General features: G+C 42.7%; 1 protein-coding gene across 1 annotated transcript in view; it reads right to left on the bottom strand.

Annotated features, from left to right (window-relative positions):
* The window catches only part of LOC128910224 (transmembrane protease serine 11E-like), a 43,683-nt gene that overhangs the window by 12,950 nt on the left and 6,137 nt on the right, over nucleotides 1-24,596 (bottom strand). The window contains exons 2-5 of the mRNA XM_054203182.1: nucleotides 21,997-22,118; nucleotides 21,147-21,265; nucleotides 7,177-7,244; nucleotides 3,752-3,915 (exon numbers count right to left, since the gene is read on the bottom strand). Coding sequence (XP_054059157.1) covers nucleotides 3,752-3,915; nucleotides 7,177-7,244; nucleotides 21,147-21,265; nucleotides 21,997-22,118 — 473 coding nt within the window. The remainder of the gene's footprint in view (nucleotides 1-3,751; nucleotides 3,916-7,176; nucleotides 7,245-21,146; nucleotides 21,266-21,996; nucleotides 22,119-24,596) is intronic.

Raw genomic sequence — 24,596 nt, 5'->3', positions numbered from 1 at the left:
ATCCAAGGAGGGGAATCTCAGATCTCCACTGTGTTTCCCAATGTACAGGTGCATGTCCTGTTCCACTCCCCCAAGCTGCTGTTGTGGCTAGTAAAGTACAAAACCCCATACTGCTACATACTTCGTTTGAGATTAAACATTCCTCAGTAACGAAGGTCAGACATTCATCTGCATGTCTCCCAAAGAAGACTTGATAAAGAAGTGAGAATCTGTCTCCTAGGTTCTGTACTTTGTATTTGTAAGGAGCTTTAGCAAGCCTCAGATGCCAGATAAATAGAAACAATAACAGTTGACTTGTTGATCAAAACCAATTCATGACTCATTGTTCATGACCAAAACCCTTGGCTGTGCAACAGGCGGGAATACTTCCTACTCATTTTGAACAGTGCCAGTGATCTTGCAACTAGTTTCTTTCTGACGTCAGAAGTACATTCCCAAAAATACTTTTTGGGAGACTTCCAACCTACCTGACAAAAGCAAATAGTCTGGCAAGCTACTCTACACTTTGCTTAATAGGGATCTAAGCTGTGAGGTGATTCTATTTCTAACCAAGAAACCCTGGGGAAAAAAAAAACAAACAGCTTTGTAGGAGATCTCTTTGGTGCCACAACTATACAGAGGACAAACTGCAACACCTTTTTCTTTCAGAGCTAGTGGAAGCGCAAGTCCTAATGTCGGTGTTTCCAAGTCACCGACTTCGATATCTGATTTTGCTGGCCCTTGCACTGCTGTTCAGGCAGGGCTTAGTTGGCTTGATTCTCCACTGTAAAATATTTGGGTTTCCAGTGGGATTTGCACACAAGTGCAGAGATCTCTATTGCCTCCCATTTTTTATCAAAGCTACAGCGGATGTCTGGAAATACCGCTGTCCTTGACCAAGGGACTATGAAGTCTAGCTAAATAAGAAAGAAGGAACTTCAGTAATAACACATTTGAAGATACTCTGATACCAAGGCATTTTTTGCAGCTCTGTATAAAGAACATCTACTGTTTATTGATGTTACAAAACAGAGACAATACTGTTTTCAGTTTTGCATATGTGTTATTTTTTCACATCTGTATGATCAAGCTTCTCTCTCTCTCTGAAAAAAAACTGAACTAATAAAACTTTGTCAGTTTAGATTTTATCCCATCTTTATTCCCAGTCCTTGGGAATGAAAAGGCAAAGCAAGTTCTACCACTGGGCTGGCAGACTACTTAGTGTTGTGCTGCTGCCCTGAACTGCAGCTGAAGATCCCAAGTGTTGCCTTCAGTTTGCAGGAGTCTGTTGGAGCTGATCCCCAAAGCAAATACTTTTGAGTGAAATGCAAGCTGAGACATGGTGTGAACAACAGATGATTAGATCCTGGGAGGAAGACTTAAGTAGGTTCTCCTTATCAGACCCTCCTCGCATGCAATGTAAGTGCTTGACCTGGATTTGTTCAAATAGTTAGCTATGCTAAACTAAACTATATTTTGGCCCCCATATTAGAATCTTCTGATAAAGTGATTACAATGAACAGGTTAATGATTTTTTACAAACTATTATGAAAATGTTCTGAGATTGCCTCAACATAAACAAGGATCACGGTTGGCAAAACCATCAAAGCTGCAATGAAGCAAAATTTTGAAAGGTGCTGCAGAGCACGGAAAAAATCTAGTGCTTCTTAGCTTTACTTGGTTTAAATACTAATGTTGGACAGGATATTTCAGGAGGGGAGAGAGAAATGGGAAATGCAAAACCTAGATCCTAGATCCTGGACTTCCAGGATCTGTTGAAAATTGTCACTTCTCCTAGGTGTGAGGAAGAAAACGAGCTTTATAAATTGAGACCTGCTTCTCCTCTAAAAGCACAGGAGTGCTCGGTTCTATACTCTTGACAGGAGTCAACTTGGTTTTCTTAAACAGCAGCACAACAGGAGGTTTCCTAAGCCTCATAGCACTGCCAAAATCCTATTAGCAAAGAAAGATCCAAATGGAATCTTTTATTGTTGTCTCCTAGAAATGGCAAGGCATTGTTTATGTTCCTTTATGTCACGTGTAATGGTTGCACAATGCTAGTCCTGTAATGAGTAGTAGACCTACGTAGTCAGTGTTTTATGGTTAGGCTGGGAGAGCCAAGAAAAGCAACACGAAGTTTATCATACAACTTTATCAAAGCAACGCAGAGATGCCATCTTTTACTGAGACAACATATTTAATGAAAACACTGTGATTCAATTATATTAGCTAATTTTTTTAACTAGCAACTACTGCATTATTGTAACAGCCCTGGTGCAGTTCAAAGTCAACTAAAACAGAATTTTGAGTCACTTCCCACATTTACCAGACTGAATAAAAGCAGCTAATCAGATAACTCGATGAGAAGATCACAGTCCTTTTCTAACAAGCATTTTTGCACTCCTTCCAATTTTATCCTTTATGTAAGGCACCAAATTAAACTGAAGCTCAAAATTCACTAAATCATGACCTGACTGACTTTAAAAAACAAAAAAAAAACAAAACAAAAAACCCCAAGCCCATCTCTAGTTGATGCCCACACACTTTTTTTTCCTATCTGGGAGAAACTACATGTGTACTTTGCTGAACAGGAACTACTGGCCTATAAACAACACCGCAAAGAAATGGTGATTCTCTGCCCAAAGAATGTCAGCTGTTATCTTGAGCCATTCCAATAGGGAAGACTGGTAGTCCCATCAAGAAATGATGGGTGTGTGACAGATCATTTGAGTTTCACTGCATTGCCACAATGCAATGTGCCCAGTTCAAGCACCAAGAGGCAGAATATGATGTTGCTCCTGGTCTTTTCTGAGTGTGAGGAAGGCTGGATCCATCCAGCATGGAATCTGGCTTCTTGTTCTTTCAACACAGCCGTCTGGCCTATGCAGATCTCCGCTGGTTTAAGTAGCCTCGTGTGGAAAAGCAAGCAGCAAGTACCCACCCATGTGCTGTACGGTCACCCTTGTGCTAGGAGTAAGCAGAAGGTCTGCAAAAACAAATGGAGCTAGTATCTGTCCCTTCCTTTCAACCAGCAACTCATTCTTGAAACGTCTGACACCCAGAAAAAATGCTGACTATATATAACTGAAGCCAAGTCAGATTCTAAGCCTGAACAAAAATTCTCTAACAGATCAGAAATGTAGAAGAGGAGGGAAACCTGCCTTTCAGTGTCTGTTTGGTAATTCACTAAATCAAAAAGATAGTGCTGTTAATTTTCATATCCTGCAAATGCAGGCCTGCTTTGCAAAGAAGTGGCTAGATCCCCAGCTGAGAAGTCATACAGATAAGAACATTTTCCTTTTCTTTCCCTTTCCCCTGGGGAATTTGCAAAGATTTTGATCCTCCCACCAAATATATTTTTTTCAGTGCAGTGGCTGTTTCCCCACTGTCATCCAAGCATAGTTTCTGCATTTTCAGGCTCCTGAGAGAAGCAAAGACCTGGGGAGCACGTTTGTGTTGCTGTGTACAGAAGCACTGTGGTAAGGCTCCTACTTTTTACTCTGATAGTAGCATAAGGCTGGTACTGCAGTTTGGAGGGAGGCTAAGGCTGTACTGTGAGGCCATAAAGCAACTGCTCCTGTTTATCCACATTTAAGACATATTTAAAAGACTTAGGTGGGGTTTATATATATCCACTGATTTTGTTCTAACTTAATAAGCAGGAAAGACTGTCATTCAGACTCAGTAACAGCCATCATCAGAAGGGAAAAATCAAGTCTCATCAATCAGAAAAGGGCAAGAACTATGTTTAAGAGAGATGTAATATACTTACTTGATATGGTAGAAGATCTGACATTTATTCGCAGGGGCCCTGTGTATTTTTTCAGGCCCCTCCGTAAGATCCTTTCAACTCTTTCTCGCAATGTTTCTCTAGAATCCGTGGAGGAGAACCAGAATGTGAGCAAAGCCTCTGCCATCACACCATCAGCATCTGGGCTACAAACCAAGGAAACACAATCCGGTTACCTTCAGCTCATTTCTGCATTTCGTAGTTTTTTTCTTCGCTCCTCTAGCAATGGCAATGTAACATAAAGGATTAGATACATTTTTGAAAATTTTGTGCATTTTTGAGAGAAGGAATTGCCAAAAGACATCCAAGCAAATGCTGAATGTTCAAACGCATCTTAGGCTAGAAGAAGGCGTGATGCTTTCTGTGAACAAATGGCCAGACCAATGTTATAATGGAGTCTAAAAAGCAGTCACTGACTACATGCTTGGGACACAAGAGCAGGAGGGAATGAACTGATTTGATTGCAATGAAAAGCTGGATACACAGCACTTCAGAAACATCGGGTAGATGGTTAATGGTATCTAGACAGACCTTTCCAGGGCCCTACACATACACAGAATAAAAATTTCTAATCCTCGTGAAAAAGGTACTTGGAGCAAAGGGGAGAGGCCACACAACCCAATTCCATCACTGCAACCTCTTGTGAGAATGTGGCTAATAACCTCACGTTATGCAACAATGAATGAAACTCAGCAGCATATCTGCAATCTACTTATCACAGTCCCGGAGATGGACCACAAAAGGGGTCTTTAACATCTCACTGAAAAGTACAAGCGGCACCCACACGGGGACACACAATTCCACAGTTTTGATGTAAGATCAGAGGAAAGAAAAGGAAGAAAAATCTTCTAACAGACTGAATTCACTTGGTAGTAGTATTCATTTTTCCTTAAAGCATCAGATACTGCAAGAGATGGAATTGTAGACTATAAACACGAATGTGTCTAATCTGGCATAGTAAATCTTGCTCTGTGCTTGCAGATGGCTTATCCTTGGTCATTACACAGGGAAGATAAGAGTGTGCACTGAGAACCTTCTCTCCTGTGCCCCCTCCTACCTGAGCCAAGAAGCAATGACACAATCCACAACAGGTGGAATCACAGTTACTTCATACAGGGGGCAAGCTAACAGCAGTTTGCTCTGTCTTAAGCATCACTCAGATAGGAAAGGAAAAGAGATCTTCTAGTTATATCTCACTATCTTGGAAATCTGTAATTATATAGAGGAAAAATAAGAAAATTAAAAATAGAAGGCAAGTAGCTTATACAGAAATCATGCAATCAGGCTATGATCTTTGAAAGGAATGTGCACCAAAATGAAACAGACATGTTGCCAGTGAAGGGCAAATAAAAGGCCATGTGTTATGAGCGCACCGAGGCACACTGAGTGTTTCGTAGCTGAGCGTTTCGTAGCTGAGCAGAAACACATGTTCCGTGCCTCAAGGATCTCATAATTGAGACTGAGTAGCTATTCATGAACTTTCCAACAGGCTGTTTTTTCCCTTTGTGCCAACTTCAGCGTGATTGCCACTCCGTTTATTTTCCAGATATTATCTGATCCAACTGTGGGTGTTGCTGTGCATTTCTCAGGTGTTCCCTCACCTCTCCCCCCACTCCTCTTCCTGTGCTGTGCCACACTGGAATTACTGTATCAACTCTTGCAAGCACACCACACCTCTCGAAACCCTCGGGTAAGTACAGCCCGCCTTGAATCACTCACTATATAGCAAAGGTCCGGAGCCAAAGACACATAGCCAAGATTTGTTTTGTCTTTCTCAGTGAGCAGTGGGCATTATTACTAATGCATTGTTTATACTGGACCAAAAATATGCACAGTACTTTCCAAGCAAATTCACAACAATGACCTTGCTTAAAAGAGCTTGCAGTCTGAGCACTTAAAGAGGCACAAAGGTTGTACATTCGAAAAAGCAAACAAGCTTTGGCGCATACGGGTCTTGCATCCAGCACAGCAAACACCTCAGTTTATCCTTGGGAACAAGAACTAATGAAAAATATTACTTCTTCCTACAGATTGGCCTCTCAGATCCTCAAGTGACCTTGTCTACACTTGTAACACTCTAGTCAGTATCGAAAAATATTCCTAAAGCTACATCCAAATAATGACTTTTGTGATTTGCCTAACCCTTAGAGGTTAAGCTAAGGTAGAGCAGGAGGCAGGATTTCACAAACTGTAGAACAAGAAGAAATACATTCAGAAGAATAAGATCTTGAGGCTGCTCTCATTAGTCTTGCAGCTTTAGCGTGTGATTTTTAAGACATTCAAGATTTACTTGCAAAGCAATGGGCACTGTCACTCAGGAACAAGACCTAAGTATTACAATAGACAGTTCTGTAAAAAGGTCATTTTCAGCACTCAACAGCGGTCAAAAAAATCAAAACAAACATTAGGTATTATTGCCAAATAGACAGAGAATAAAAGAGAAAAAAACCCCATTGTTCAATGATAATCCCAACCACAGGTCTGACCTTTTCATCTCTAAAAGCAGGGTCAGTAGACCTGAAAGAGATACAGAGTAGGGTGACCAGGTGACAAGGAACAGTTCCTGCAAAAAATGGCTGAGCAGGCTGAGACTTTCAACTGAAAAAAAGAGTAGAGTTCATGTGGTACAGGAGAGAAAAGGGATATGATGGGAGTGTCCGATACCGCTAATTGCATGGTGAGAAGGGATAGAGATCAACTTTTCATCACCTCTTCCAGCACAAGAACTAGGGGCCACTGAGTGATCCAAAGAAGGTGGCTCTTCACAAGTAACTCCTTACTAAAGGATTGAGGTGCAGGAATTTCAAGAGTCCAGGGGAGACTGGACAAGTCTTTGGAAAATAACTCCTCAGGGGCTGCTAAACAAACCACAACCACTTCAGGAAATACCAAGTGGTAAATAGCTGGAGGTAGGGAGCTTACCAAGAAGCAGTTATCATACGTCTGTTGTGCTGCAACTGTTCCTTAGGCACCTACTTATGCCTGTTCTTAGAGACACAACAGTGACAAGTGGGACCTTCTGAACCAGCACAGCCATGCTTGATTTCTACTTGACAAGCCCAGCACAGTAGCAATACTAGAAGTAAAATGACATCTGCATTATAGTGAAGGAAATAGTTTTGAAAATGCTCTTCATTTTTAGATAGTTTGAGTTATATCTGCTTTATTAGCTAAAGCTTGCTCAAGATCTGAATACAAACTTGTATGGAATTTGGACTGACTTGAAGCTTTATCTTCTGCATCAAGATCCAAAGGAGGGCATGGCTCAGAGTAAGATTATGCTCAATTGGGGATTATGTATTTACACAAAATACACTTTACTGAATTAGATCAAATGGCTGTCTAGATGGGCTTGGTGTACATTTCATTTTTTCTCAGCTGTGTGCATTTATTATAATCTCACATACCTCACTCTGATTAAGCGTGAACGGATGTATTTTTTCCTTAAAATGGAATTGTTAAATGTCTTGTCGATCTGTTGAAAAAAGAAAAACATAAGATAACAAGAAAAAAAAGGAGGAAAATGGACATATTGCTGGAAGGACCATTCAGAAAATAGCATTCAGTTACAAACTCACAGATTACAGAGCCAAGAAACGTAATCCAGCCCAGCCTCTAGATAACATTCGCCACAGACTTTTCCTAACCATTTCCCATTTGGCCTAAGGCACATCATGAAAAGTTAACTCATTTTACTAAATATCCTATGACCACATCAGTGTGCCACTATAGTGCTGTCCCGTCCGCTCCCAGGCATAATGAGGGATATTTATAAACATCCTTGAAACACACTGCTGCAGTTTCCCAAAGCGTAGCCTCCTAAAGGTGGCCTACAGAAAGGATATAGCATGCTGTGCTCTGCACTGCACTGAGCCTCTCTTGTAAGGGTACTTTCTGATACAGCACTTATCCTTGGTCCTATGGAAATCTATAGCAACACTACCAGTGATCTGAAATTATACCCCTTAAACACCCTTGTGATATGCCACATGCAAGGGGACTTGTCAAGCAATTCTCATCAGAAATCGGAAATCTAGGACTCATAAGAAATCAATCCCTAAATGACACATCTTTGCTGGTGCCTGCTTAACCACATCCTGCTTTAGGCTGAATGTTGTCTCAGGATTGCGTGATCAGTCTGAGACACCGCAGTGTGATATAACATGGCATGAAATTCTGCCAGGAATGGCTCAGGATCACTGAAGTATTGAGAAACACCAGAGTGACTAGTGAGTTATGCAGTTCCTTCTATCAGCAAGACCAATAAATTGAACGTATCCTGTAAACATCACATGCGTTACAGGAAAAACTATATAGAAATGCTTCACATAATCACGCAAGTTGCCTTTTTTGTAGTTTCTAGCCCATAAAGGCTGTCTGATTTAGCCAAGTCTCCAGATTTTCTGTCTTCCAAAGGAAAGAAAAAAAAGTAATGTTTCTCAAACTTCTTGTGTGTTGAAATCTGTGAGATACAGAAACAAGCATACAAGCATGAAATCTGGGGTGATTCCTCCCAAAGAACACGAAGCCCCTCTTTCCAGCCTTGGCTATCATAAGATGAAGCCTCATGCCATTACACAGCGATACTGAAGCAGAATAATTTCAAATGAAATCTGCCCATTTTATTTTATTTTAATGTGATTTTAAACATACATTAGTAAGGAAAAAAATAAAGGTTTTTAATGATCAGGCACTAATCTGATATTTTATCTTGCTGTTACTGGCAGTTATCTGGAATTACTTAGGTATTTGGAACAGACAAAATTCTATGGAAAAAATATATCATCTGACAAGCTACTGTATATATGCAGAATGCACTTTATCCTGTCAGTTAGCAGATCGCCAGCTGCTACCCCTGCATTTTATGAGGCATACAGTTAGAAATCAAGAATAAAGTGTTTCGTTTCCTATAACTCTGCAGGCTGTGCCCCCCCGCCCCTTGGTTATTGGAAGTATTTGCCCTCAGACAAAAAGCTTTTTGGGTTTGGGGTTTTTTTTAATGATAACATTTCCCTATCATTTCTGTCGCAGTGTTAACTACTTCACTGATGATTGTGCAAGCAGAAGCATATAGTTAAGCAGCACTGCCAGCTTTGTGGCACACAATGCCATGTGTTGTCTTTGGCTGCACTGCCTTTGAGAACTTCTGAGATCTCTGGGACAGGGACTTCTTTGCAGAGTGCTTTGCAAACAAAAGACAGCCTTGAGCTGAGCTGGGGTACACCTCAAGTTTCTACATTGCTAAAAAGTAAAGCAAAAGAAGGCTGACTTTAAGCTTGGGACTAAAGAGGGCAAGAATTCACAATCCCTCACGAGGCAGAATTAAGTCAATATGACATTCCTCAATCCTTTCTCTCCTCCTGGCAACTGTGTTTTCAAGCTATCTGTAATGTCTCACCTCAGAGATTAAAAGTGGTTTTGCTACACTTTCCACCTGCATTTCTGCAGCAGATACAGGGATCCTTACCTCTGTCACCCATTCTCTTGTGTATTTTTGCTACAGCCTGCACAGCTTATGTGATTGTATTTTTGGATTCCCGTCATGTTTAGCTTTCTTAGGCAAAAGCAACTAGAACTTTGTCCAGTAACTAGGTGAGACTGCCTGGGACAAACACCTACACACATTTTAAGCATTTTGCTTTGATTACAGCTGCTCAAAATTGACGCTGTCATGACCAGATCCCTTAAATTCACCACTGATTAAGTGCATCTCACTTGTTTTCATAGAATCCTAGAACCATAGGGTTGGAAGGGACCTCTGGAGATCATCTAGTCCAACCCTCCTGCCAGAGCAGGGTCACCCAGAGCAGGTTGCACAGGAACGTGTCCAGGCGGGTTTTGAATGTCTCCAGAGATGGAGACTCCACCACCTCTCTGGGCAGCCTGTTCCAGTGCTCTGCCACCCTCAAAGTAAAGAAGTTCCTCCTCATGTTTAGGTGGAACTTCCCATGTTCAAGTTTGTGCCCATTACCCCTTGTCCTGTTGCTGGGCACCACTGCAAAGAGCCTGGCCCCATCCTCCTGACACCCACCTTTTAGGTATTTATAAGTGTTGATAAGGTCCCCCCTCAGCTGTCTTTTTTCCAGACTGAAGAGGCCCAAATCCCTCAGCCTTTCTTCATAAGAGAGGTGTTCCAGTCCCCTAATCATCATCGTACCCTTTGCTGTGTCCTCTCCAGCAGTTCCCTGTCCTTCTTGAACTGGGGAGCCCAGAACTGGACACAGTACTCCAGGTGCGGCCTCACCAGGGCAGAGTAAAGGGGGAGGATGACCTCCCTCGACCTGCTGGACACACTCTTCTTGATGCACCCCAGGATGCCATTGGCCTTCTTGGCCATGAGGGCACATTGCTGGCTCATGGTCATCCCATTGTCCACCAGGACTCCCAGGTCTCTTTCCACAGAGCTGCTCTCCAGCAGGTCAGCCCCCAACCTGTACTGGTGCATGGCGTTATTCCTCCCCAGGGGCAGCACCCTACACTTGCCCTTGTTGAATTTCATACGGTTCCTCTCTGCCCAAATCTCCAACCTGTCCAGCTCTCTCTGTATGGCGGCACAGGCTTCCAGTGTGTCAGTCACCCCCCTCAGCTTTGTGTCATCAGCAAACTTGCTGAGGGTGCACTCTATCCCTTCATCCAGGTCATTGATGAATATATTGAAGAGGACTGGACCCAATACTGACCCCTGGGGAACACCACTTGTCACTGACCTCCAGCTAGACTCTGTGCCCCTAATCACGACCCTCTGAGCTCTGTCTTTCAACCAGTTATCTATCCACCCCACTGTCCATTCATCTAACCCACTCTTCCTAAGCTTCCCTGTGAGGATGCTGTGGGAGACCATGTTGAACGCCTTGCTCAAGTCAAGGTAGACCACATCTACCGCCCTCCCCTCCTCTATCCATCCAGTCATGCCATCATAGAAGGCTATCAGATTAGTCAGACATGATTTCCCCTTGGTGAATCCATGTTGAGTACTTCTGATAGCTTTCTTTTCCTTCACATGCCTTGAGATGATGCCCAGAACGAGCTGTTCCATCATCTTTCCAGGGATGGAGGTGAGGCTGACCGGTCTGTAGTTCCCTGGCTCCTCCTCCTTGCCCTTTTTGAAGACTGGAGTGACATTGGCTTTCCTCTAGTCCTCAGGCACCTCGCCTGTTCTCCAGGACCTTTCAAAGATGATGGAGAGCGGCCCAGCAATGACTTCCACCAGCTCCCTCAGCACTCTCGGGTGCATCCCATTGGGGCCCATGGACTTGTGAATATCTAATTGGCCTAACTGATCCCTCACTTGATCATCCTCAACCCAGGGGAAGTCGTCTTCTTTCCCCATTACTTTCTCCAAAGCCTGGGACTCCTGAGGGCTGGTTCCGAGCAGTAAAGACCAAAGCAAAGAAGGCTTTCAGTATTTCCACCTTCTCTGCATCCTCCGTCACCATGGCTCCTCTCTCATTCAACAGTGGGCTCACTGTTTCCTGGCCTTTGTCTAGCAACTGCTCAATGGTGACAGCTGCTGCTGCAGGCAAGGTTTATAAGCATTCTTAACCAAGTGCCAAGTCCTGCTCCTTTCAAGTGAGCAGCATTTTCCTGACAGCCTTTATTTTAGCATTTGTTGAAACAAGATTTTCTTTAAGTCAATGTTTGCTGGCTAGTTTAGCTTAATGCCATCTGGTATTTCCTCAATCTAATTTCATATCCTCTATCCTTTTTACAAAACCTCTCTTCATGCAGTATACTTTTCCAAGACAAACTGGACTTCACTCCTGAACACTGGTCCATCTATGTCAATACAGTAACTAATAGTGGCTAGTACCAAAGATGCAATAGGAGGGCAAAATATTCTCACCTGTACAAACCCAGCCACAAAGGAAATTCTTCCTTTTTCCTTGCAGCAAGAAGTTGCTTTACACGATGATGAACAACACTTGTTTTCCTATGCTATCCTGAATAACTTCGGATCTCTTCATTATCTTCTTTTTCTCATGTCACACCATAGCCAACCCTCTGAGGCCTGTGAGCAACCTACTAAAGTCTTCATGATTTCAGAGTCACCCCATGTGCCCTGCCTCCCCGGGACCCAAAAAAAACCCGCACGCTCTGGAAGTAGGTCACACACGACAGGGATCCCATTGCTCCAGTGTAGGATGGGGCTGACATGAGCTGGGCTTGCCCAGATGTCTAGCTGGGTCTGGAAGAGGCTCGGCAAAGTTCGCTGTGTCAGTCCTTGCTTTCCCCCACCACACATTGTCCTGCCACTGCATGCAGGGTAACAGGATTTATCAAAAAGCTTATCTTAAATCTAGTTTGACAGAACTTTCCTCTGGAATATTTGCTGAACACACTGAATTGCTTGCGTGGGATGTTCAAAAGCATTCAGTAGGTTTGGGAGCACAAATCCTCTTGTTGCTCAATACTATTGCTCTTTTGCCTGCTGCCAGGTTAGTCCTTCAACAGCTATCCTCATACTATATTCTTCCTCTTGCCTCACTAACTCTTTAGGATGTAAAGCCTATTATTAGTGATTTTTTAAAGCTTTTTGATCATAAATATTAATTGGAACATACCACCTGGTTCAGTGACTCTCTCCATTTTTGTGGCAATCATACAATATGAATTAATACTAATCAGTTGTGTTAACTCTGTATCTAGCACCTGATTTGCTGGCCAATTTGCATCCAATTTACATCTCAACCTACTGAGACCTCCAGAGCTGACCAAAATGCAAATTCAGTAGCAGCTCCCATGAGAACCTGGCATATCTCCTGCCCAGGTTTCAGCTGAGGGGTAAGTTGGGAACCCTACCAGAGATTAGAGGGAGAGAGAGCGGGAGGAGAAAGACAGACAGGGACAGCAAAAATTGAACCTGGCACAGTCCCAAACCAGGATGTGGACATCACACTCCCCTTAGAATCAGAGATACCAATTACTTGCAGCAGAGACAGCCTTACAGCCACAGTGCTTGCTCAAGGCAAAGAAAATGGACCTGAAGGAGAGTGAGTGTAATGATCCACTGGCCTCCAGTAAACCAGAAGATCAGAAACTTTCCCATCAGAAACCACATATACACAAAGACAGCATGTGTCATGGCGGGCAAGAGCAGTGTGATCCCACACCACTGCAAATGGTATCACAAACTCTTCACAGAGCTTAAACTAACTCGACTGCTAAAGCTGGGAGGTAAATAAGCACTGTCTGACTTTGCACTAAAACATGGAGCTCATCTGGATGGTTCTTGGAGGCGTCAGCTTCAAAAGAGAAATAACTGACCTTGTACAGTAGTTCCTAAAAAGATTGGTCTTTCGGATAAAAGAAATTAAGAGGACTAAAGCATGGGATAACGTCAGGATTTAAAGTACCATGCTTATGCCTAGTGCAACCAATTTCAAAGGCATCTAATGGCATGAGAGTTTCATTATAGCCATGTAATAGTGACAGCTGGAATTAAGGTCACCTAAGTATTCCCATTCCTGCTCCCTGCTTTCAATTGTCCATAATTAGCTTCCTAAAACTTTCACACTGCCATTGAAATTTTGTCTGCTTAGGAAGGAGATTTTCCAACTTTTGGAGAGAAAAATCAAGTTTGTAGAGGAAACCACTTGGGCCAATATCCAGAGAAGGGTTTTTTTGTGTGTTTGGGGTTTTTTTCCCCAAAAGTATGCTTTTCCCAGGAAAATGACTCCACACCTTCTGTTTTTTTTAAACAATACTTAGAGGTAAGTAGCTGAAATACAGGAGTAATTAGCTCTTAAGGAAACAATAGTTTTATTAAATCTAAGGAAGATCAATAGTGATGTATTCAGGTTACAAGTGCCCAAATACCATCAACCGTGCAAGTTCAGTACTGAATTTGGATTCTCCCTTTTAATAACACCATGTTCTAAACAACCACTCTCTTGACTGGCCAGATTTTGATCTCAGTGACACCAGTTCACATCTTGAATCACTTCATTGATTTAATTACCTGTAAACAATGCAGTAATTCTGGATTGTGGGTCTATAATTAAGATAAGATTCTACCCTTAATCACACACACTATTGATAACTGCCCTTTATTTCATTTTGAATTCCTTTTTCCAGTTCAGGTTCACATCCATTTTCCTTGTGCACATTTTATAGCTTTTCTTGCCACACACTAGATCTGAATTAAACTTATTTATATTGGGGGGGGGGCAGGCTGTCGTCTTATTATTTTTCTGGCTTTGTATATACTTATTAGACCTTGATGAACCAAGAAAAACACGAAAAAGAAAAATCAGCTTGTATGCCTATTACTTAAGAAAATTACATTGTATTAATAAGTCAAAGAATCAATGAAGTTGAAGGATTGTTGAATTTAAGCTAGAGAAAAAGTTGGATATTAGGCACATTGTTGATAAGTAATTGTTTCCTCCAGGAAATTCATAGTATTTAGGTAGAGCACACTGATAGTTTAAGATCTTACAGGTGAGGAAAAACACTAAGCTACAACTTCATGCACTACGCTGCATCAACTCACGCTGCATTTAAAAATACTTCCTATTTTCCTCAATATTTTTTTAGTTCCCTGTGCTACTGTGACCTGTGGAAACAGGAGAAACTGGAAACAAAGTTAAAGCAAGAAAGCATCTCAGTTTTTAAATCAATGCAGTACTATGCCTATGCCAGTGGTCTTTTTCTTCTTTTGATTTCAATAGGAAAATCTGAAAAAAAGCATCACAAGTGAGATGCAAGTCCTCTCTGTGAGTTATTTCCTCTCTTAGCGTATAGCATTTTGCCTATATCTTTAAGGCCACACCTGAGTGTGCTATCAACCTCGAATTCCAGAGCTAAACAAACAAGTCGCCACACTGACATCTTGGCCCCTGTTACATTGCTGTGTTTCCCAGTTGGCTGAATTACCGTGGAAAGGTGCTTTCTGCTTTATTTCTAGCCCCAGTCACCCATAGAGGGCACTCTTATTGTACAATGCTAGTCCAAGGACAATGCTTCCTATTTGCGAGAACAATTCCGTTAAAATAAAGCTTCTGAAGCAGAAGTTGTCAAATACCCTAAATTTATTTTAGGATTTTTTTCTCAAAATGCTCCTTAATCTTTTTTACATAGACAAAAGATATTTTTTTTTTCAATTTTACAACATTATTTTGCATAAAAAGAGAACGGGGAGAGTATTATTAATAATAAGTCTCTAAAAAGCTTAATTTAAAATGCTTCATTTCTTCTGGCTTTGGTACTACAGATGCACTTCTAAATAAAACCGCCTTCAGAGAAGAACAAGAAAAACTGTCAATAAAAGTTCTATTCTCTTCACCTCATATATGGTACTAAGCAAGTACTTTAGGGAGCACATACAGAGCGCCTAGGAATGGTTGAGTTTAAATAAGGACTTAGGATTTAAATTTTGTGATCTGTATCTGAAAACATTACCAAATATCTTCTGAAACTTATTACAAACTCAGTTTGGTCTGGGTGCTGCAAGACTTGGAAAAGTTCTTGGAAAGAGTTGGCTGCTGCAGCTACCATAATTTCTCTCTCTGTGATGTGTCCAATTTATCTTCAATTTTCTTTTATTTCAGGAGCTGAGAGGGGAAAATACGTGTTTTATAGGGGATGGGGGAGAACAGCACCCATACAGCAAATGAAGCTACCTGATATTTGTAGATACTTTTCAACCTGTTGTAAAAAAGAGAGCCATATTAGACTCCCTTGAACTTCAGCACGCTCCCTTTTCTTGGGGCACATTCAGTTTTCACTTCTAAATTAGTCCTCACAGTTTGGTCTCCCAGACCAAATAGTCTTTAGGCGCGTTTCAAAAGCCTGCTGCCTTTGGGGATCTGCTCCGACTGAATTAACCTCCTGACCCCAAGGACCACAAGGCCCTGATTGAGCAAGCCACACGCTTCTGAGCTTTACCTTAACACCCACATGGAAGGTGTGACAAACACACCTTGTGTACAGTTTCAGCCAACTTTGCAGCTAGCTCTTGGCTCTGCAGTCATTTGTATTTCACCTCTCTCTCTCTCCCAAATACACACATGCACACTTCTGCTCCCCAGAACGACTTGAGTCACATCTGACCCTAAAAAGACCCTAAAACTGCTGTCATAAAACAGCAGTTTCATCTACTCGCTCACTGCTGCCAGTCTTTTCAGCTAAGCTTCCTTTGAGTTCAGCTCAGATGGAAACCTTAGCCAGTACTTCAGGCTTTGGCCCTTTGGCATCATCATATGACACAAGGTACTTCCTGATATCAGGATGACTGCAAGCTTATCACTGGGTATATAAAGCAGAGAGTCTTTCAGTTACGAGCATCCTATTACACGCTAAGCCATCCACCAAACAAGGTTATCACCTGTTAAAGCTCTGCTTTCCATAAAAAACTAAATGTCTGCATGGGAGTTAAGAGAGAACAAACATAAAGAAACCCAAGTATTGTTATGAGGGTGAATAAAACCTGAGTGTGACAAAGGAATTAGGAGGGTCCTTCCCTGATTATCCGCAGGCACACTTGAATTTTTTTTTTCTTATCTCTGGGGACCTTTTCTCAGGTGCTGAAGTGGCTTTATGGATTTGGCCTTTCAACTCTCTCCAACTCAGTTCCCTGTCTGCACAGAGGAGACATCAGTGCCCAGGGACTGGGAAACAGCCGGGTGCTTTGGCTGTAACTGAATTGTGCTGAAGCAGCTGAGAATCTGCACCACTGAGGATGCAGGGGACGAAGTCAGCTCCCAATGCACCCCACTGGTGTCCTTCATGGTCATGGCCCAGAGGGCAGCTAAGCAGAGGCATTGGATTTGGCTAACAAGCCCTGTTTGTGAGCCACAAAGCGGCAGGGACAGCACAGACCTGCAGAGAACTACTGAGTACCAAATGCTGCACTTGACAGTCGTTGGGATCCTCACTTATCTTATCAGCACAAAGAACAATGGGGGGGTGTGTGCGGGGGGTGGAGGGAGGTGCATAGCACCTGCCTGCCCCTCGGCTTCTCCCCCTTGTAGTGAGAGAACTGTGTTAACAACCTCTGAAATCATCATCTCCCAAGGGAGAAAACTGCCTCCTTCCTTACCAGCTCCAGTACCGGGACTCATCAGTGAGTCCTTAAACTGACCAGGAACAGGCACAGTCATCAGAACTATGCTGCAGCATTTTCCTGTGGTATTGCAAGTACCTCTGCAATACCCAGTAGAGACACTATTTATTTCTAACTTAAACCCACACTAATTCAATTAATTCACTAACTTCAAGAGCTGTATTCATTAAAAACTTTCCCCAACATCCATACTTAAGGACACAGAAGATTCTCTTATCGCTTGAAGTCACTGAAGCAAGACGTCTGTTTCTAAAAGAGATACAATACTGAGTCCCAAGGCAAGAATTACTTGGGACTGGGATAGGCACTAGTTTCCCAGAGGAAGTACCCAGGTATCCTCTTAATACAATCCCCAACCACTCTGCCCAGATGCAGCCAGTTAATTCTGTGTTGGTTTCAGCTGGTGGAAAGACAGGGGAGAGCCCAGGTGCTTCGCGGACGATGAGATGACAGGGGGAATCCATGCCAGTGCATTCCATGGCTTGAGGCACTCATGGAGAAAAAACAAGCACCTCGCCCCTCCCCCAGCCACCCGATTAGCCAAGGACGGAACCACACTACGCTCATACCTGAGGAGCATCCATCCACCCAACCCACAGCCTGGTTTACCATCATATGGGAGCAGGAGACAGTAGGGGATAATGGACAGGGCATAGGCTCAGAAACAGGGGAGGGTACAGTGTCTAACACAAGAGTCTACGAAGACTCATGGACTAGGACAGGGAGAAGCAGCCCGACAGCATGGCTGGGAACAGCTCTGTCCAGAGGCGGAGATGACAGGGAGATACAAGATGCCTCGGAAAGGAGAATGGTGGCATAGGCTGTCCTGGAAGAGGGGAAAGCCCACAACAACTAGGAGAAAGTATCATGAAGTTACTGTAGCAGTAAAAAGAGCAGACGGGTACATTTGCAAGGCTGCTGTCCATTTCTGTTGAGCAACCAGCCATGTACTGAAGGGGTCACATGCTGTGGCTGCTTGCAATCCACTACTCTCCCACAGCTAGACACTTGCCAGCCTTCAGCTGAGACAATTCTCATTAAGATGGGCTTGGTGATGTACTCATTTCAAGCTCTCCTGAATGCATGCCTCCTTCCCTTGGGTCAAAGATGACTTTTCACACTGAACACAAAGCCTCACCACCCTCCTCCCTGCACACAGGACAGTTAGTGCTGCTGCCCAGAGTAGGCAACTGGGATCATCCCCGTCACCCAGGTCTGTCTAGAGCTGACTGTCTCAGCTCCCTCCACACTTCAGGGTGCCAGAGGGGCTGAAGAAGCAAAGATGAGAGCAGAGCCTTGGAAATCTCCCCAGGCATGCTGTTAGCAAAAGGGTAGTTAGGGCCTCCAAGGCATTTTTGGGAAATCTGAAAGAAATGAATACGTTTTGTGGGAGATGAAAAAAAAATCCAAGTCTGGTGCAGGAGCTGGGGAAAACCAGTGGGTGAAAGTTGCGCAGATCAGCCAAGTATTAAGTGAATCCATGATAAAATAGAGGCTTCTTGGGGGAGGAGCCATTAAGGCTGTGACTGTGCCCTTTTTATCCAGTGCAAGAGGGGACAGTCTGGCACAGTGCATTTTAGCTTGGCAAAGGAAGAACAACTGGTCCATCTAGAAAAACGAGGAGGTTCTGGTGAGCTGGAACATCTCTTTCCACGGTGGCATTCAGTCAGGTCTGCTTTTTGAAGCACAAAGGGAACCCTGACAGCCACTTGCAGGAAGCCAGGCAAGGAACAAAGACCTTTCATCATCTGTTCCTCAGTCCCCCCAGCTCCACCCCACAAGACATTTTCCAGACTTTCCAGTCAGCCCTGAGATGTTGACTGGTACACCAGCTTCATCAGCTCTCTGGCATGATCTCTGCTGCATTCCCTCCCACCTTCAATGAGATAAGAGAGTCGGGAATGTCATTCACACAATGGGTGTTACTACTCAACTCTGGAAACCAAAGCAAACATCAGGACGTTTGCTGACAGTCCCAAGGAAGACATGGGATGTCTTCCCTATGGGAGCAAAAACATTTTTCCTGGTGAAACATCAGCTCTGAAAAGAGCTCCTTTTAGGGTTGTTCTGGGGACAAACAGAAGGAGGCTTCATCAGGGAGGGATCAGAGAAGGGAGCACTTGGCAGGGAGTTGCACTAACTCAGGCAATTTGAATGCTTCTGATTATCAGAGATGATTCACTTCAGTTCACTTTGCACCAAGTATTGTGAAAGACATTGCATTTATCTGCATTGACTCACTGTTTCACAACATGAGCTTAAGGTATCGTTGCTACTATGACGATGGTAATGCTTGGACATCCAAAACCCTGATACCAGCCAGGGAAAGACTGCAAAGGATTTTGGTAAATCCAGACAAATCAAGAAATGTGATAAAAAACCTCAGCTCTCTCCTAATAAAGAGATGGTGTGAAAACCCTGAAAATAAAAATGCAGATGTTCTGAGACAGCTGTCTGTCAAGAAGTCAAGAGGATATTTCTGTCTCTGGAAAGACTGCTTTGATTTTTATCATCACAAGCTGAGTTTTGCTTGTAGATAATCAGTCTTACAAGGAACATACTGTTATTCATCAGCGTATGGAGTCACTTTAAATAAGCTTATGGACAATTCTCAATCTCATACATCCTTGTAACACCTCCAGGAACACCTGGAGCTAAAACCATAAAAAGTCAAAGTTTATGGCAGGGAGCATTTATATCAGCTGACCTAAAATTACAGCAAAGAACTCACCATATTTGAGAGAGGGAGGCAGAAGTTAATGGCTTAAGAAAAGTCACAGGAATGAAGGAAAGGCAACACAGTTCTCTCTATGTTTGTTGTGGTGCTACTTATCAGGTACAATTAATATGCTCTGAAATAATGGTTCTCACTGCTCAACCAGCACTGGTATTTACTGTCACTATTGTCAGAAGTGCTCAACACCCATAGAGGAGACAGGGTTTCTAAAGCATTGGCTTCTGTTCAAGCATCTAAATTGATAGCCATGTTCAGAGGAAATCTGACTGCATTGGACGCTATCTGAAATAACTTCTTAATTAAAGTAAGTGTTTCTTTGCCAAAGGAGCCGTGTTTTTGAAAAAATAAGAGGGAATGGAGTGGGAGAAAGGGATACAACTTTACTCAATGAAGCGTTATTCCTCAGACTTCTCCCTAGCTCTTGCCTTCCTCCTGCCTCAGCAATACACAATGTCTTCTTGGTCAAGGAGAACATTCCCTCTCCAAGGTCCTATATCACAACGTTAAAAGCCTGCAATTATTAGGTAATAGTTGCAAACTGGTAGCAGCTAAGTGAATGCAGCTTGTGTAAGACTCTACACATACAGATATGCACCAGGAACAGATCTTGGGAAATATGGTACAGTCCCTGTCAGGCAAAGAGGGCAGAAAGGAAGTTAAGTACAGAAAAGAGGACAACTTAACTAAGATCTCTGAGGTGCTCAGCGGTGGGGCCGGGAAGAGACACTAGCACTGCCAAATACCTGTACAGCACCCTACTTCTCCAGAACAATGTTCACTACAGCTTACGTTTTGTTGTGGACAAGTGGCATGGCCCTAAATTAAGTGTCAGTGGGGAGCAAAGTATTGATTGTCCTATTAACTGAGTATCTGTGCAAGGTTGCTAAACAGGAGGTAAGAGATACACATCGGACTCTGATGAATGGAACACAAAAAGATACAAGCACAATCACATGCTTATTGCTGTAAAGAGCTGAACTCTGTAATTATCATCTGTGGGGAAGTGTCTCAAAGAGAAAACAAGAAAGGAAATTGCAATGTGTCTATTTATTTCCATAGCTACTGGATGACTGAGAGCCACTCAGCAGCCTCTGCTATTTGTAAGAGGGTTTCCTAACAAAACATACCAAAGATGCAGGAAAAGGGCTTGTGTGTTGTTTTCTCAACACACAGCAGCAGCCTGACAGGTAGAGTTCCTCACCCCATAAAGGAGAGGGTGTAAAAGCGTGCTTTCCTTAGAGACAGTGGGGCACAAATCACAAAACCAGGCTCAGGGCAGGAAAACAGAAGACACATACAAATGATTAATGATATAGGAGGAAGCTGAGATTATTGTCAATATCTTCTTCACCACTGCAGGGACAAAGAGAGGTGATGTGCTAGAACAAGCAGACTGGCAAGTGCCTGACCTGCCAGGTATGATCATGCTCTCCTGCTATCCATTTCCCAGGTCTGCTAACCATGGGGGCTCAGGGTACACCAGACACGTATGGTCTAGGAGCGTATTGTTCACATTAACGACTCTTGTATTATCACATGGTCCTTAACAATGGAAAGGCAGAACAGTCCAAACTTACCAGTCTCTCAACCCTCTCGCTCAAGTCTCTAAACCTTCCTGAGGACTGTCTGGACAATTCGTTATTGTACCGGATGTTGGTGATTTTTACGTTGGCACTGTAATAGAACAGCTTCTGATCTGTAAGGGAAAGAAGAGGAACAGGCAACACTCAAAGCACCAAGATGACTGAACTTTAGAGAAACACCTGAGGCTGACTGATCTTCAGACGTCTAGGGAGTGGATGAGCCTTCACCTGTATCCAACCCATTCAAATACACCTTCCCAAAGCTAGGGGCCCAGGAGCGAGCGCTCAGTTGAGTTAGGTGGTCTAAGCCAAGTAGTGAGTTTCCCCAATAGTTACATTTGTGGGCAACCAACAGCACTTTGGGCTCACACAGGATCACAAGCTGCATCTTGCTGGTCAGCTACCTCTCCTCCTGGCCTGTATGCCCACTCAACACCAAGCCCTGGCAGGCAGCTGCCGGTGATGAGGGCAAAGGAACAGAGAAACACCACAGGTAGAGACAAACAGAAGGCTCTGTTTGTCACTCGCATAAGGGAGATCAGAAGACTTGTGTGTTGACCTCGTCACAGAAGTAGATCATGAGGAAGATGCGAAATGAGTGAAAGCAAGTGAAAGCCAACAGAAACCACAGCTCTTAACCATCCTGCACAGCAGGAAATGTTCCTAAGAGATCTGCAAAGATGCTAAACGAGAAAGGAAAGAGAGCTCTGAGAAGCCGGTGTTTTTTCCCCCAAATGAGCTTTAGACAGACTGATGAAAAGCAAACTCCCAGCATTGTGTGGCGCAACAAGCACAAAGGAAATGCACTAAACATCGTAACAGTGGTATATTATGTAAAACTTACCATAAGCCAGAAAATAAACTAGGAGACCAATGGTGATAGCTGCTGCCACTGCTGTTCCAATAACAATTAGAGCAATTTTCCAGGGCTCAAGCTGTCTTATTTTGATGGCTGGCTGATGAATTCTAGGGGAAAATAAGAAGAATAAAGGGAGAAGATTAATAAGAGATCCTTTTCTATTTAAAACTCCACAAAAATGAAGCTAAAGTTTTCTCCCTCAACATCAGCTGATTCTTCCCAGCGGTATTAATTGATTTCCCACCCAACACCCTTGAAAATGAAACCATGACTCAAGACTATTTTGAAATAGCTGCTGGGATATGATAGAAGTCATGGAACACACACAGGGTTTGAGGGATTGGGGTTTTTTTTATTATTAGGGCCAAATTAAATAGAAATCCCACTAAGCACTTTCTTATGTGACCCCCAGCTGGAAATTTGCAAGAATAAAACTTATTTTTCAGCTTGGTGAACTTTCATACAGCAACATAGGCAGCTTTCAATTGGTTAAACAAATCAGTTATCACAGACACACGTGGCACCTTTGCTTCCAAAACTGCTTTGTGCAATAAAATTGTCAAAAAGCATCCCATGCTCTGTATAGTACATATATATTATATGTACATACATTATTATATGTACATACATACATTATCCAAGCTGCTCAGTCCATTTCAGCCTGTAAAGCACGGCTGGGCAAAAAAGAGAAAGAGATTTCAGAGGCCCAGCCTGTGCTTCCTGTTTTAGTCAGACTAAATCTAAAAGCAAAAGGCAAGCACTTCTTTAGGCGGTATTTGCTGAAGTGGCGGGATGGTCAAGGACATGTGAGCAGACCAGGGAACATAGGTAGAAAGCCTCACCACATACTTCTGCCATGCTCTTAATTACACAGCTGCTAATCCAAATTAACTCAAGGAAAGTCAACAGTAAGTATGTCAGTATTATAGTTAGACAAAAAACTGCCTGAACAAGGTTACCTGCAGGAAATTCTGCCTTTGGCTACAAACTCAAAGACACCTGAAGATCCTTAAAGCCACTTTTCTATTACGTTATCATTCATTACAAAATACAGAACAGGAAGCCACAACTTTTGGCAAAGAGTCCTTCATTCTAGAGCCAACTACCTCACTCATGCAAACATGCACACCTTCAGGAAAGCAGGCTGCTGGCATCCCCTCCTGAGGGTATGAGGCATCTCAGTGAGTTCCCACATTCGTAACAAAGTACGTATAGCTCATCTCTGGAACACATATCTCATGAGACATAAGTTTAAATACATTAAAATAAGTTGAAAATAACTGCAAGCGACCACTGCAGCTGTGTGCAGGAATGAGACAGCAAGCACACTGGTGGTTCAACCCCAGAAGGCAACTAGGACCATGCAGCCATTCACTCCCTCCCTCCTCCCTCCCCAATGAATGAAGTATATGAAATGTAAAAAACAGTAATGAAAAATAAAATAATAAGAAGAATATACAAAATTGTGAGGCAATACAGCCGCTCACCACCCCGTGATCGATTTCCCAGCCCATCCCGAGCAGTGATCGTGGATTCCTGCCCCCTGACCAACGCCCATTTATATCCTGGGCATGACATCTATGGTACGGAATATTCCTTTGTCCAGCTTGTCCTGTCTATGCTGCCTCTTTGGAGGCATTAATATAAGCATTGCTTAGCAACAACTAAACCAATATGTATTATCACATTATTCTCATACTAAATCCAAAACGTGGCACTTACTAGGAAGAAAATTAACTCTATCCCAGCTGAAACCAGGACAGCACCGTACATAAATACTGAAGCAGATTCTGATATTTCATTCTAATTTCATTGCAAAGCCCTTATAGTTATTGCCTTATTACTTTGGTTTGGAAAACAACTGACTCAGGCTAAATATCATGATATTTGATTGAGTGAAAATGCGAATATTCATTTGTCACTCATCTGTTCTGAATTGTCGTGTATCTCCTAGCTAGTGTTTCCTTCACTCCCGCTGTTAATTAATCTCTCGTCTCATCTTGTTTGCTTCAAAATGCATCTGTGAATCCATAGCAGAAAAAAAAAAAAAAAACACCTCAAAAACCCCCACAGTCGTATTAAGAGTTTGGAGACGAGCAGCTCCAAAGTTATTTCTGAGACTACCACGTCGAAATTGCCTTAAAACTTTAATTGGAGAAATGAAAAAAATATGCAGGTATAAATAGTCAGGACTTTCCCTCATTAAGAATAATATTTCTAAATAGTAGCTCTTAGGTGAAACCATAATGTCAGTGGAGAGTTCAGCTTTAATTTGTCATGTGGGTTTGTTGGTTTGGTTTTTTTACGCCACTCCAGCTCGTAGTCCTTTGCATAGCTTATATGCTTTGCAAATGTTTCTACTGTGTTTGAAGTGAGACTAAGTTACAAGAAAAGCCAACAAAACAAACAAAAAACCACATTTAACTTGACACAACCTACCCATATTCATTCTTGTGGATACTCTTATTGAAAAAGCAGTTGTCTTGATTAAGCTGCATAGAAGGAAAAACACTCAGAAGGTCTTTCAGCTATAATGATCCTGGCATAGCCCCAAACCAAAATGCTGGGTTTGAGAAGCTGATTTG

This window comes from Rissa tridactyla, chromosome 5 (genome assembly GCF_028500815.1).
Source record: "Rissa tridactyla isolate bRisTri1 chromosome 5, bRisTri1.patW.cur.20221130, whole genome shotgun sequence".
Lineage (NCBI taxonomy): Eukaryota > Metazoa > Chordata > Aves > Charadriiformes > Laridae > Rissa > Rissa tridactyla.
This window is presented reverse-complemented; position numbering and strand designations above follow the sequence as displayed.